Source organism: Sminthopsis crassicaudata, chromosome 3 (genome assembly GCF_048593235.1).
Source record: "Sminthopsis crassicaudata isolate SCR6 chromosome 3, ASM4859323v1, whole genome shotgun sequence".
In the NCBI taxonomy this organism is placed as follows: domain Eukaryota; kingdom Metazoa; phylum Chordata; class Mammalia; order Dasyuromorphia; family Dasyuridae; genus Sminthopsis; species Sminthopsis crassicaudata.
The window spans coordinates 226,120,458-226,135,625 of NC_133619.1; the positions used below are offsets into that span (position 1 = coordinate 226,120,458).

Below are 15,168 nucleotides of genomic sequence, written 5' to 3' on the forward strand. Positions count from 1 at the left end.
AATGACTGTATGTATGTATACATACACATATATATACACATATGTAAAAGTTTGACTCAGTTTCCTATACATTTGAGAAATGAGAACTTCATTAGAGAAACTTGCTTCAAAATTCTTTTTATAATTACTTTTGCTAACTGAATTTCCCTATTTATTCTGCTCTTTCTTTCCTTTCACCTTCACTCTCTTCCAAAAGTATTTTGCTTCTGATCAGCTCCTCCCCCAATGTGAGACAATTACTTTTTGACATGGCCATTGTGCAAATTTGTTTTGCTTTACTATGCATATTTGTTATGTGTATGTAAGAATTTTATTTTTCTCTTAAAAAAAAAAAATTCCTGAGGCAATTGGGGTTAAGTGACTTGCCCAGGGTCACACAGCTAGGAAGTCTTAAGTGTCTGAGGCCAGATTTGAACTCAGGTTCTTTTTTTCCCCTTCAGTTTTAAGGGTAGGTAAGAGAAAGAAGGAATAGTAATAGGATCTCCATAAAGAAAGAAAGGAATGTCATCACACCATTTTTTCAAATGCACAGGAAAAAATAGAAGGAAACACAGGCAAACAGGACAGCTTTGAAAGATCCATGCTGCATTTATTATATATTTAAAAGGAAAATCAAACAGTACATAATGGTTAACAGTTTTCATGTACTTTTTTTCTGTTACGCCTTATAGTTGGAAATATTCATATTATGTGGTTTTTAGGTTCAGATTAAAAATAATACCATGATATATTATAAATAAGAAACTTCTGTCATTCTCATTATTAACCTTCTCCTATAGGTTTTGGTTTGATTGCTTCTGGACAGTATGATGTAGTTGTGGCAGGTGGTGTGGAGTTAATGTCGGATGTCCCGATTCGACATTCTAGGAAGATGAGGAAACTGATGCTTGAGCTTAACAAGGCCAAGACTCTGGGTCAGCGACTGTCTGTAGCTTCTAAATTCAGGCTGAATTTCTTGGCACCAGAGGTAAGATTTTAACTTCTCTGGAGAGATCTCTGATTGTCAAGTAAGTTTCATTTATGTAATGTAAAGGTTGGACTTTGCATGTGTTAAACACTCATGAAGGAAGATCTTGTTGGCCACAGTGAAAACTTATTTATTTTAATGTGTTAAAAAAAAAAAAAAAAGTAGATGCCGAGGACCTTTATTATTAGGGTCCTGGTTTGGATTGTCAAAGAAACTCTAGCTTATGTATTCTGTGATTTTCAGAGAGCTTTCTGTTTCTTCAGTTATAAAACACAACCAACAAAACCTTTTGATTGCAGTTTTTCCAAAGAGAATAAGCAAAAGTCATGTTTTGGGACTTGTGGCTGCTGTCAGATGGTCATCAGCGTTCCTGACTCTTGTTGTTCTTCTCTTCCCAGCTCCCTGCTGTGGCTGAATTCTCAACCAGTGAGACAATGGGCCATTCTGCTGATCGACTGGCTGCTGCATTCTCTGTTTCCCGCTCAGAGCAGGATGAGTATGCCCTTCGTTCTCACAGTCTAGCCAAGCAAGCCCAGGAGCAAGGGCTACTCACTGATGTCATCGCTTTCAAAGTTCCAGGTGAACACAACTTGCCTTTTCCCTTATGGAAGAATGCAGTATGAGAACTAGCTGCAGAGTCTCACAAACCCCTTCTTCTGAAGTACATCAAATATTTGTCTTACCTGAAATTCCTCGTCTTGGTATCTTAAAACTAAGTTTCAACTATTTCATTCCAGTCTTTTTCCGTGATTTGGGGATAAGAATGTATTATTAGTTGATCCCCTCCAGGTTTACTATGCTTGCTCCTCCTGAAGGTAATGTAATGGAATAAGTCTGATCTTGGATTTGGAAAACCAGAATTTAAATTTTAGCTCTGTCAAAATTCTCTTTATGTTGTTAGTTAAAAGTATTTAATTCCCCCCCTCCCCCCCGCTCTGTAAAAATGGGAATAATTCTCATCCTACTGATTTTACAGGGTTCTGGAGATAAAGCAAGTATTTATAAGCACTCACATTAAATATAAGATGTCATTATAGGCCAACAGTCTATCTGGCCCAGTGGATAGAGTGCCAGTTCTGGAGTCAGGAGGGCTTGAATTTAAATTCAGCATTGGATTATAACTGGCTATGTGAACCTAAACAAGTTGCTTAACCTCTCTTTATCATAGTTTCTTTATTTGTGAAAGAGGATTAAGGACAGCAGCTACTTTCCAGGATTGAGGATGAGATTAAATAATACTTATAAAATGTTTAATAGTGCCTGGCACATAGTAAGTGCTATATAAATTGTTAGCTATTTATTTGTACAGCAGATACATACCCTCTCTTTGTAGAGTGCTGATTTACATGATGGAATCATTTCTTTACTCCTTTAGGTTTCCCCACAAGCATTGTGATGTTTTATTTTATTTTTATTTAAAATAGGTTCTTTCTTTAGGTCTTATAAAAAAAAAAAAAATCCGCGTGTTAATTGGCTAAGCCTGGCTAAATTTCATGTTTTTGTGATTTTTTTCAAGCTCTTTTCTCTAAAATGGCATTTTATATCATTTCTTCAAGTTAAAAATGCTTTTTTTTTTTTCCCAATAGGAAAAGATACAGTTACCAAAGATAATGGCATTCGTCCTTCCTCTTTGGAACAAATGGCAAAACTGAAACCTGCATTCGTTAAACCGTATGGCACAGTCACAGCTGCTAACTCCTCTTTTCTGGTAAACACAAGACATGTTTTTGCTGTTGACATTTCTTGTACTTTTTGCTTGGTAGAATTCTCAATTGGGCCTGAGATATGTACATATGCTTCTCACATAGTGAATGCTTAACAAAGTAGCACTATCCAAAATATAGATCCAGTAGAGGTCATTATCAAGACAACACAGTTACTGAATCATAGAAACTCTGAGGTGGAAGCCAGAATTTGCTTTCTTTGCAGTTTCCATCCATCAACTCTAATTTTGTCCTTTAGAGCAACACAAAATGGATTTATTCTAACTTCATTGCGACAGCCATTCATATTTTTGATGGTGTTGATCATGGCCTTTTTAAGGCTTTTCTTTTTCAAGTTAAGTGCCCTAGCCTCCTTCAGCGCATTTTCATATGAGGTAATTTTCAGATTTAGCTTTCTTGATTGCCTTCCTCTGAATATATTAGTGAAGGTTGAATGCATTAGTAAATTTAACTGATACATCCTTGTCACATAACAAAAACTCCTTTAGGTCAAGCCTTCCCTTATGCAATATTTAGGTCATTGTTTTTTTTAGACCAGCGTTCAGCATGGGTATTATATGAATACATCTATTTGATGGGTATCTATAATTGCATCAATGTGAGGGACTTTTGCTGTGGGAATGCCCTCTCCTGAAGTGGATGGCTCAGCAACCATCTCTTATTTAAAGAAATTATCTGAGGCACAAAAAAAGCTAAATTTTTGCCCAGTGTTCCCTAGCTAGTAAGTGTCAGAAGTAAAATTTGAATCCAACAACAGACTTACAACATCAAGCCTAGCTCTGTTATTTACTATGCCATAGTAATTCAAAATCAGGGAATCTTAATCAGAGGTTAGTGAAATTGGTTTTGAAAAATATTTTGGTAAGTATTTCAATATAATTGATTTCCTTTATAATCCTAAGTTTTTTTATTTTATTCATTTAAAAACATTCTCAGAAGGGATCCATCAGTTTTAGCAGTCTGTCAGAGTGATCTCTGACACAACAAAAGTTAAGAACCCTCTCTCCACTTGAGTGCATCCATCCCTGTTAAAATATTATATTTTTATTTGCAGTCCATTATAACACCCTAATGAGGTTACTTTGAATCCTAATTGCTATTCAACATATTGGCTATCCTCTTAACTTTATGGCATTTATTTAATTATTAAACATTTATCTCATCATCACTACTGAAAATTTTCTACAATATGGAATCAATCAACAACAACTGCAATTTGATATTAGCACCACTATCCATATAAGGATATTGTTTTTAAAATGCATAAAATAAAATAATTACTAAAGAAACAAATTATATTGGAGTAAAGTTTATCAGAATATTTTAAAAAAATAAAAAATGTACACGGAGCTCTAGACTGACACTGATCCATTAACTCCTTAGGACATAGTGGTGCAACACAGTGATTCTGCCTCACTATACTCATTTAATTCACTTTTCTCTGTTTTGTAGAAGAAACTTGGCAGTAGCTTAACCTTTTAAGTCAGGTGTTTTTAGTATCACTAAATAGCACTTAAATTTTTATTTCAGTCTTCAAGTTTGGTTATCATTATTTTCATTTTACCTAATTTGTAATAAGCTGTTCATTGGAAATATAACTGATTCAGACTTCTTTACAGTTTTATACTCATTTGCTGCATAACCGACGTTTTACTCTCAGAGATTCAGGTTCCATAAACACCCAAAACTATTATAGAAAGGGAGGCAGTTTTAAGAAGGAAGACGTGCTGCCTCATCAGCTCCAAAAGTTGTAGGAAAGTAGAGAGGAGTCCATAGAAACATTCATTAGTTCAAAGAATGATCCCAAATGGAATTTCCCTGGGTCAAAGAATACTTAATTCTTCTCAACTCCAGAATTCCCTTCTTACTGTACCTGAAAAATTTATCCAGAGTTAATTGCTCTTTCCCTATTAGATGTTTGTAGCCATAGAGCAGCCTAAGTCATGACTACAAAAATCTAGTTTTCTCTGCTTCTTGATTTTTATCCTTACAAAGGACTCCTTTTCTTGGTGCCAATTGTTGGGGCCTACTCAAGGTAGCCCTTTTATTCTAAATCACTGGACTTTCCTCCACTGATTAATTTTGACAATTTTACCCTTTCCTAAAACCCTTATTTTCTTCTCTGCTTAGTGGGCATTAAATTCCCACCATACCTTTAACCTAATAAGCAAGGGAACCATTTCCTAGTAAGGAGATAGTGTTTTATACAGTGCTTGGTTTTTCTGAAGACCTGGGTTCAAATTCTGACTCTTTTTGACCTTATGATTTCATTTCTCAGTTTCTTCATCTGTAAAATGAGTCAATGGGACTAGAGAGCCTTTAAAAAGTCCCTCATGGCCCTTAGCCAATGATCTGGGACATTTTCTGCCTTCAGTCTGTGATAGTGTGATCTCCCAATTCAAAGTAGCCTCCTGGAGATCCACATTGATCCTAATTAATGTTCTCTATGCCAGCTTTCTCATTTTGAGCACCTGCTAAATGCTAAGGAAGAGAAAAAGGTAAATGATAGACTCCCTGCCCTCAAAAAAGCCTTATTTCTTATAGTAAGCACATACACTCACTGATGGTTGCAAAAATCAGTGGTTGCAAAATGCTCTTAGAGATGATGTAGTTAAATATTAATATACAGGAAAGAGAAAAGATTATATTGCATGTGTGGAGATTTCAAATACAAAGCATAGCAGGGATATTCAAGCTACAATTTCCAGGCTTGTTAAGTAGTGTGATGGTTGAGATATTATGTAAAACTGCAGACAAATAAGGAGCTCAGTTTGAAAGTTTCAATGTACAGTGAACATCTAGCACCAAAAAATTGTCTTTCCTAGCAAGTAGCCTACTTATTTGAAGGAGTATTTGACATAACAAAAATATAGGGTAGCAAAAGAATGTGGCCTCTTCTTTAGAATTTATAGTAATTTGATGAAATTTAAGTCAAAGAACTATAACAGTGAGGCATAACAATGTGATCCAGGACATCATAGTCTGACTTTAGAAGAATTTATGATGGAGCAACATTTCCATTTGAATTCTTTTAGCTATTTTATTTGAAGTGCAACAAGAAGGGTATTTAGATAGGCATTTTGGTATCCTGATACCATTTAATGTCAGGTAAAAAAGTTAGGGTTATCTGCAAGAGGCACCCCTGCATATGATAGCCTCTACTTCCTGTTTACAACTTACTTCTCTTTTTACTGCCTCCATCATCATGGCCTCCTACCACTGCAGTGCCTAGAAGTGAGAAAGAAGGTGCTATGAAGACACAGAAATAAAGAACGTTTTCAAAGAAAGATCCCAAGATATGTAGAAAAGGTTCAGCTACTGGGGGAATACTGCTGTGAGCTGAGTTATAAAATTCCTGATATTCTGTGCCCAAAACACAAAGCTTTGATTCTGATATATGGAACAAGGCATGCTTTTTTAAAAGTCTCTAATTGATAAAATGAAATTTTTTGTAGATACTTTGTTCTTTGTTAACCCAACTCCCAGTTAAAAGGTCATAAAATGTTCTTAAGTTGTAATTTAGTGGTGGATGAAACTAGTTAAGTTATCAAGTGGAATGGTCATAGCACTATCCAGAAAAAAAAAATTAGTTCTCAGTATTTGAGAGATACAATATGAATTATTTCCCCAATTTAGAACTAGGATAAACAACGGAGCTAAGAGAACCCATTTGGGGGACCTTAATCACTCAATACGGAGACCAAGAATTGCACTGTCTTTTTGGTTGCTATTTCAGACAGATGGAGCTTCAGCAATGCTGATTATGTCAGAAGAAAAAGCTTTGGCCCTTGGCTATAAACCAAAGGCATATTTAAGGTAAAGTGAAATGTTAAATTGAATCTTCTACTATTTTCATTTTTTAATTATTGGGACTAAATGCAATGCTTTTCTGCCTAGGGATTTTGTGTATGTGTCTCAAGATCCAAAAGATCAACTTTTACTGGGGTAAGTGGTAACATTGCCTTTGGATTTGTTTAGGAATGTTTAACATGGCCAGATTTCACAAATTTTAAGTTCAAGAAATGACCCGTTTGTACACTAATTGTATCAGACATAATCTCATAAACCCAGTGTTCCTTGATTCTCTTTCCTTTCACCAGCCTAGTGCACATCTTCCTCACCTCCACTGGCTTATTGCAGTAGCCTCCTCATTGGTCTCTTCATCTGTAGTCTCCCTTCTTTATATCACTGCTAGCTATAGGTCCGCCAGGCCAACCCTCAGCCCCTAGGCTGGTTAAAAAACCTCTGTGGCTTGTCTTGCCTCCAGAATCAACTAGAGCTCCTCTGTGTGGCATCTAAAACCCCTACCCATCTGGCTCTAACCTATGTGCCTCATCCCCATTCATACCCTTGTAGTCTTCAGCCCAAACTGACCTTGCTGCTTTTCACCCGAGGCATTTCCTCTCCTTTCTCTCCACTTTGATGCATATTGTCTCCCACACCTGGAATGCATTCCCTCCTCACTTTGCGTTTTAGAATGTTTCATTTTCTTTAAAGCTTAATACACAATTCATTTTGTATATCAGGCTTTTTCTGGTACCCTTCCTTCCCAGAGGCTTGGTATAAGCTTCTCCCTCACATGGAGTTGTATTTATCTCAAGTGCATGCTTTCCTGCATGGGAGAGAGGGGGAAGGAAAAGGAGTGAAGAGAGGAGGAAAGGGGGAGCTGCTTTTTGATGTTTACATTAACCATGATCCTTGAGGTCACATTCTTACACTCTTGCTCTCACAGTTTATATATGTGCATAGTACTTGATAATTTATACTACTTCTTCACTTATGTTAATCAGCTTCTTTGATCTTTGTGAGGTAGCTGGGATCTTTAATTTTCATTTGATAGATGAAAAAGTTGAAGTTCAAGGAAGATACATACAATACTTAGCCTAAGGCTCAATAATGAACCCAGGACTAGAATCTACATTTTTTAGTAGAAACAAAATTATAAGTGATGGTTAGATTACCAGGTGAATACACCGGAATTTTCAATTTATAGAGCAGACAAAGTTTTGACATTTCCAGCAAAATATCTTTATAATTCATTAAACAAAACAAATAATTAAAACAAATTTGATGCAATTGATAAAGAATTTTTCTATATATATTGAAGGGTGGTACCAGAGCCTAATTATATGAAGACTCAGCTGGAGATATCAGGGCCCTTTTCAAGTTTTTTTTTTTTTTTTTTTGTTTTTGCTGAGGCAATTCAGTGACTTGCCCAGGGTCACACAGCTAGGAAGTGTGAAGTGTCTGAGGTCACATTTGAACTCAGGTCCTCTTGACTTCAGGACTGGTGCTCTATCTACTGCGCCACCTAGCTGCCCCATCTCATTTAATTTTTAAATTTACAGCTTGTCTTTACTAATCATTTTCTGAGACTGAAGAGCCATGACTTAGGTGATTTGGGGCTCTGAAGCAAAACAGACCAAGGTGAAGGAAATACCCGTTCTGGGAGCCCATGTAAGAGTAGAAAAAAGAAAGAAAGAAAAGCTTTCAGGCTAAGGAAATGTAGATAGACACTGGAGAAACTTGGCCTGAGTTGGAATTAGCGAACCCAGAAAATGAAGAGGAGAGCATCAGGGGGTGTAGATAGAGGGCTTTCCCCAAAGGCAGGAAGACCCTGGTCTGTGCCCTGCCTCTGCCTATGAACCCAGGGACTTGGGGCCCTAGGGGCAGTGCTCTCAAATATTGCAAAAAGGAGCCCATGCAGATTGGGAAAGAGGAAATATTTCATTAGGACTTATTACTTTAGGAAAGATAAGGGAGAACAGAAAGAAGGAAAGAACAATGATGGTTTTACCCTCATCAGATACCAGATGGTCAGTAAAAGTCTGGTTATTTGGGTTATTCAGGGTAGGGTGTTCTAGAGGAGGAAGAGAGCTGGCATGTGACCTTTTACAACCATTGGTAATTAGGGGACCTTCTTAAACCGAGTGTACCATCCTGACTGTAAAATGTACAGTTTGGGGTCTCAAACACAGTAGTGGAAATGTTCACATTTTCTTCTTGCATCTTCAGGGATCTGATTGGTAAGCTCAGGTATGGGGTGAGTGGGCAGAAAGAAGAGGAAGCTAATGTAATACCTAATGGAGATCTCAGTATAACATTTGAGAGGATGTCATGTGAAGTAGATTCTGGCCATCAAAAATTTCCCATTTATCAGGTAATAGCTTATCGAAGTTAGATTTTTAAAAAAAAATGATCATCAAAAATTTACCAAGGGATAGCTATGGGCAGCTGTACTAAACTCTGAGGCTACAATTACAAAAATCAGAAAATCTCTGCTTTCAGAGGGTTAACATTCAACTGTGGGGAGAATGGGGAAGGGAGAGCATATAGCATGTTCACAGATCAGTGGGTTTAGAATAGATATAAAATTAATTAAATATAAGGACTTAGGATACACACATATAATAAAAATATGTAAAATTAACAATTGTGGAGAGTGGAGCAGTAACAAGTAGAGAAGCAGAACAGACTTCCCGTAGGATGTGGCATTTGAGCTAAGCTTTGAAAAAAATTAGAAGTCCCAGGAAACAAAAGCAAAGAAGAGCAATTCTGAGTATAGGGAACACCCTGGGCAAAGGTTTGGAGACAGGAGAGGACTGTCCTATACAAGGTAACAGCAAAAACCTCAGTTTGACCAGAACATAGCTTATTAAGGAGAATTTATGTGTAAGCAGTCTGGAAAAATAGGATCATGATACAGACCAAAAAGGACTTTATAGGCCATAAAGTCCAACCTCATTTTACAGATGAGACTAAGACACAGAAAAGTGAAGCGACTTGTCCATAAGCGACTAAGTATCTCAGTCAAGATTTGAACTTGGGTCTTTCTTCTTCCTACTGCTTTTCCTCTATACTAACCTGCCTTTCAAGTTGAGATGTTTATCTTTTTCTTTTCAGGCCAACATATGCCACTCCGAAAGTGCTAGAAAAAGCAGGCTTAACATTGAAAGATATTGATGTCTTTGAATTTCATGAAGCTTTCTCAGTAAGTTTTTTTTTAAGAAATAAGATTATATAAAAATGCTAGAAGTGCTAGCATAAGTCCCTGTCCCCCAGTCTTATATTTTTGCTTTTAAGCAGAGAAGAAATGGAATTAGACGAGCCTATGGATCTTAGTTTGTTTAGAATGAAAAAAAGTCTTTAAACATTCATTTTGTGCCCTAAAATTATTTCTTTGTGATGTCAGTTATACGACATTAACAAAAACTATTCCTTGCTAAATTATTTTCCTTCCTAGGGTCAGATTTTGGCTAACTTCAAAGCGATGGATTCAGATTGGTTTGCACAGAACTACATGGGTAGGAAATCAAAGGTAAGTTTTGAAATTAAATATGTGTTTGAATTTCTGATGCATGTGAACATCAGAGTAGAATTATTTACAAATGCCTATTCAAAGAGAAATTTTCTATTAATTTAAATATGTTTTTTCAAGGGCTTCATATTTATAAAAAAAAAACTTTCACATTCTTCAGAAAAAAACAAAAAGTCACATTTGTCATGTTTTGCTTTTTTCTATTTTTACTGATGAAAGGTATTTGACCACTTTCATTAGCTTGATGGCTACCCTAGGAAGTTGTTGCTTTATAATAAGATCACAGGATCATGCATAAATCTAGAGTTAGAATGATAGCTTAGAGGTTACCTCATCTAATCTCATTTGCAGATGAGGAAACTGAGAAGCAAAAAGAGTTAGCCAAACTTATGCAGGTAGAGACTAGATGATAGACAGGGTCCAAACTCTAGGGGACCAAGGTCAGCCCTCTTTCCCCCACACTGACATGACTGGCAAATGACAAACCCCCTCAGGTTCCACAAATGCTAGACTTTCCTATTGCTATAAACCTGGTCACGCTCATTCTCTAAATCTACCTAACATTACTCTTGTCCTTTTATTTCTATGGACAATAGATTGGTGCACCTCCTTTGGAGAAGTTTAATACCTGGGGTGGATCCCTGTCCCTTGGACATCCCTTTGGCGCTACTGGTTGTCGTCTGGTCATGGCTGCTGCCAACAGATTAAGGAAAGATGGTGGTCAATATGGATTAGTTGCTGCCTGTGCAGCCGGAGGACAGGTAAGTTATACCAGCAGCATAGGCTCCTTTTAAAATTCACTTTATTGTATCAGAAAGGAACTGAAAGGAAAAACAATCTTCTGAGAATGGTTGATTTCTTGCTAATAGCATCTCTTTTTAATTACAACCATTTTGGAAGGCTTTGTTCTCAGTAAACTCAGGCAACTTAGTAGTGGAGTCCATGTTTTCTTATTGGTGTGAAAAGATCTTGTTATTTTCTTTTCTGGTAATTTTAGGCAGCAAGTGCCTGTTCTTTTTGAATGGTGAATTAAACTAAGGAAGTATAATTTATAAAAGCATTTAGTTTATGTTCCTAATGATTCTAAAAGAGGGAAAATTGTGGATATACAGCTGAGTTGGGAACAAATAACATGATTAAAAAGGTCTTCAAGCCTGTATAATTTCACCTAAAAAAATCAACTTATACACACACACACACACACACACACACACACACACACACACACACGAGACTTAAGGTTTTGTAAAAAAATAGGTCATTTGCAATAAGTAGTGGCAATATCCCCTTGTGCAAATGAAGAAACTGAGACCTAAAAAGGCTAAGCTTGTCCAAGATTACCGAAGTAATAGGTAGCAAATGGGAATTCAGGCCCAGGTTTTCTAACTCTGAACTTAGTATTTTTCTAATTCCTTTTCAAAACAGTGCCAGTTATAGTCACCCTGCATTTTTCAACCCCAGTACTACCAAAGGAAAGTGTGGGGACAGAACAACAATTCTTTGTAAAGAACACTCCAAATAATATATGTATAGAGCTGTCAGAAGATATAAGAAATAGAATATGTGATTCTTTTCCTCAAGAATCTTAGAAAGACAAATTATATATGCACATGAAAATTTAAATAACATTATAGATCATATGAATAAGGACAGAAAAAGTGGTATAGATATGTGCTGTAGGAAAATCAAAGAGGATTAAAGAAGTGTAGTATGTGCTGAAGGGTTCCAGGCAGGCTTATTTAAGAAGGTGGAACATAATCTGGGCATCAAAGGGTAGATTAGGTTTCATCTGGGCAAGATGGAAGAGAAGAAAGGGAATGATGTGAGAAAAGATCCAGAGATGAGAATGTTACATGGCATTTTGGATGGATATACTAAGCAACCTCCATTTGAAAAAGAGGATTTGTGTTAGGGAGAAGAAGGAAATAAGATAAGATTAAAGGATGGGCAGGGCAAATGGTAGAGAGCCTTACAGTCTCAGACTAAGAAGTGCAAACTTTTCCTGATAGATACTGGGGAATCGTTGAAGGCTTTTGAACAATATATCATGAAGAAAGGGGTACTTTGGTTACATTAATCCAACAGCAGTATGTAGAATATATTGGAAAGAGGAGAATCTGAGAGCGGAGAAACCAGGTAGTTTGTTGCAAAAATGTAATCATAAGCCTTGACTTGAGGTATTATCATTGGGGATTTAAAAGAAAGGACAAGTGAGAGAGGCTGATAAAGAAATGTGTATTTGGTAGTGGTTGCACATGAATGTCAAGGGAGAAAAAGGACTTGTACGGTGTTATTAAATATAAATTACTGAGAATGAGACCTGAGGAAAAGCTTCTGAATCTTGTATTGATATCAAGAGACAATTATTTTCATAGAGTGATGGTGTCAAAACCATATTTTAGTATTAAGAAATGAACAGGCCAAAAGGCTGTGGAGATTATAGGAATAGGTTTTCAGTCTAAAAAGTTTGGCAGGGAATAGAAAAAACAAATAGGCTGGTGGCAGTAGGTCAAGCAGAGGACTTTCAGTGGCAGTTTTTTCTTTGGGCCAGGTTTTGGGAGATGGTCACCCTTTCATGCTTGAAAGTAGAGGAGAAGCCTTTAATATGGGAAAGATTCAAGAATCTTTGGGATTCAGGAATTCTTCTTCAGGAAGAGGTGGTGGGAACAGCAGAACTGGAAGATTAATTTGCCTTAAAAAGCAAAAGGAATACCTTTTCTTTGATAGGAGAGCTGGTGTGCATTAAGAAACTATCCATAGAACCCAGATGCTTGAAGGTATAAAGGAGGGAAAACAAATGAAGGGCCTATGTCATATTTCTGCCTCCCCTGTGAACTAGGAGGTAAATCCTTCTGCTTCAAGAGGAGGATAGATGTCTTTGGGGGCTTAGAGAGGATAGAGAGTGGCTAGGGAGTCACTGAGAAGTGAATAGAGGGTTTAGCAGATAGCAGTGGACTCTCAGGTCTGTCTGCTTCTTTGAGCTCTGAATTGCTGGCCAAAAGCTTTCAGGTTTTTACTGCAATATCCACAAGTTTCTTTTCTTGAGAATGTTAAGCAGAAGCTTACTTAAAACCACAGAGCAATCTCAGTGACTAATCTTTGGTCAGTATCAGTCCACTGGAGCTGTAGAGTCACAGCTGTAGAATTGGCAGGGACCTCAGGTCCTCACAATCACCAGAAGGTGACCCTGCTGCTACATTTGGACTGATTGCAAGATTCCATGCACCGTCATCCTGAACACTCCAAGAGACAGAAATGTTTGCTAGTCAAATAGAGTCTCTTTAGCATATTGGCTAGATCTTTTTTTTCCCTTCGTAGCCTTCATTGGTTCAGCGTATAGAATGCTAGAGCTGGAATAGGGAAGATCTGAGTTCAAATTTCACTTCTGACCCTGGGCAAGTCCCATAATCTCTGCCTACCTCAGTTTCCTTAATTATAAAATGAGGATGATAGCACCTACCCTCCAAGATTGTTGTATGGAGCAAATGAAGTAATATTTGTAAAGTGCTTAGCCCAGTGCCCCACACAGAGGTTCTATATAAATGGCTGTTTATAATGTGTGATTGTTGATCATATAAGGGACAATAATGGTAATAACAATTATTACTATTATTTGAAAATATTTCTTTCTTCTTTTCAGGGCCATGCCATGATTGTGGAGGCTTACCCCAAATAAGAGGACTAGAAAGTACCTGAAGGATCTGTGGGAGTCACATGCCAGACAACACCATTTCAGTGCACTGATACGAAGTCATCTATAATTGTGTGCTTTCGTTAAATAGCTTCTAAGTAAGCCTCATGAGTGTCTTGAGCTATTCAGTTATCATGACTTGTAACTCTTTCAAGGATTTCTTAACCTAACAATATAATGCTTCCAAACAGGTCTTTTTTCTTTTTAAATTTTTTTTATCAGTTTCATTAGAAACTAAATGAGTGGTTGTAATTTTGGGGAACAGATTATTAAGATTTGAAATCATCTGTGTTACATTCTCAAAATCTACTCATTCAGAACTTTATTTTGCTAATAATATAGAGATAAATTTGGGTTCTTACATTTGAAATAAAATACAAACCAAGTGCCTAATCTAATTTAATAATGAAAGGATGATGTAAAGTCTAAACTACACTGAGAAACATCAGTAAATGTTTAGATATGGAAATATCATCCCTATTTGCCCACCTTAATAAACATAAGAAGTATTAGAGACTGGATGCTTTTTTATAGGGTGTGGTGGGGCATGGGTGGATAGTTCTTGCTAAGTATCATCATGTCTCTAGTTAACTCATAGGCAACTCCTGTTCATTTAAATCAATCATAGAATCAGAAGGATAAATGCCAATGGTTTCTTCTGAATAGTTTGTTTGTTTATGGATTTTTAGCCTAAAGTAAAATAATTTCAGCCTTTAAGACAGAGGTGTCTTGGTCAAATGTTAATAAAATGTTGGAAAGCTCTGAACTTAGACCAATGTACCTTAGATCTTCTAGCCTTTTTTTTTTTTAATCTACTAAAGAAAAAGTGAACTCACCCAGATTGGTTATGAGATTTTTTTTTTCCCCACAAGGTAAAGTTCATCTACTTATCAGCATTAATTGTACCTGTCTTACACAATTAGATATTTGTCAGAGTACTTTTATTTGTTCTAAACTTGGTTCACTCAGTGTTCAAAGGGTGGCTCCTCATTATCACTTAATCAGTGAGTTTATATTCTTCTTGTGCATGATTTTATGAATTTCAGTTTTGTCGTTTTCTTAGTAGTCATCTTTTCCAAACTAAAGAACCCTAGTCTTTTTTATTAGACTTCATAGTTCAATCTCCTGATTATTTTGTCAGCTTTATTTGCTTTCTCCAGCTCTATTGAATCTCACCTGAAGGGTGGCATTTTACAGTGACATCCAGATGCTTCTCCTTGAGTGGGCTCCAGGCCTCTCAGACCCACTGTTCATTCTTATACTTTTAACACATCACACCTCTTCTATTTAATAACCTGTATAACCTTGGCCACCCTTTTGGAGCTTCAGTCTTATTTGTTAAAGAAGAGGTATGGGCTATGTGGCCTCCAAGGCCCCTTCCAACTCTGTGCTCTTGAATCACATCATCTCCCAGTAGATTAGGTAACTGTAAGACTAGACAACAAGTGAGTTGTTAATCTGTATAAGC

The 15,168-nt window shown here is 36.7% G+C and overlaps 1 protein-coding gene across 3 annotated transcripts in view; it reads left to right on the forward strand.

Annotated features, from left to right (window-relative positions):
* Positions 1 to 14,214, forward strand: part of HADHB (hydroxyacyl-CoA dehydrogenase trifunctional multienzyme complex subunit beta) — a 43,106-nt gene extending 28,892 nt beyond the window's left edge. For all 3 annotated transcript variants that reach the window (XM_074300105.1, XM_074300104.1, XM_074300106.1), the window contains exons 8-16: positions 780 to 967; positions 1,366 to 1,546; positions 2,554 to 2,675; positions 6,428 to 6,507; positions 6,589 to 6,636; positions 9,595 to 9,682; positions 9,935 to 10,009; positions 10,606 to 10,770; positions 13,650 to 14,214. In XM_074300105.1, the coding sequence (XP_074156206.1) occupies positions 780 to 967; positions 1,366 to 1,546; positions 2,554 to 2,675; positions 6,428 to 6,507; positions 6,589 to 6,636; positions 9,595 to 9,682; positions 9,935 to 10,009; positions 10,606 to 10,770; positions 13,650 to 13,685 (983 nt within the window). In that variant the 3' untranslated portion in view covers positions 13,686 to 14,214. The remainder of the gene's footprint in view (positions 1 to 779; positions 968 to 1,365; positions 1,547 to 2,553; positions 2,676 to 6,427; positions 6,508 to 6,588; positions 6,637 to 9,594; positions 9,683 to 9,934; positions 10,010 to 10,605; positions 10,771 to 13,649) is intronic.
* The last annotated feature ends 954 nt before the right edge of the window (positions 14,215 to 15,168 follow it).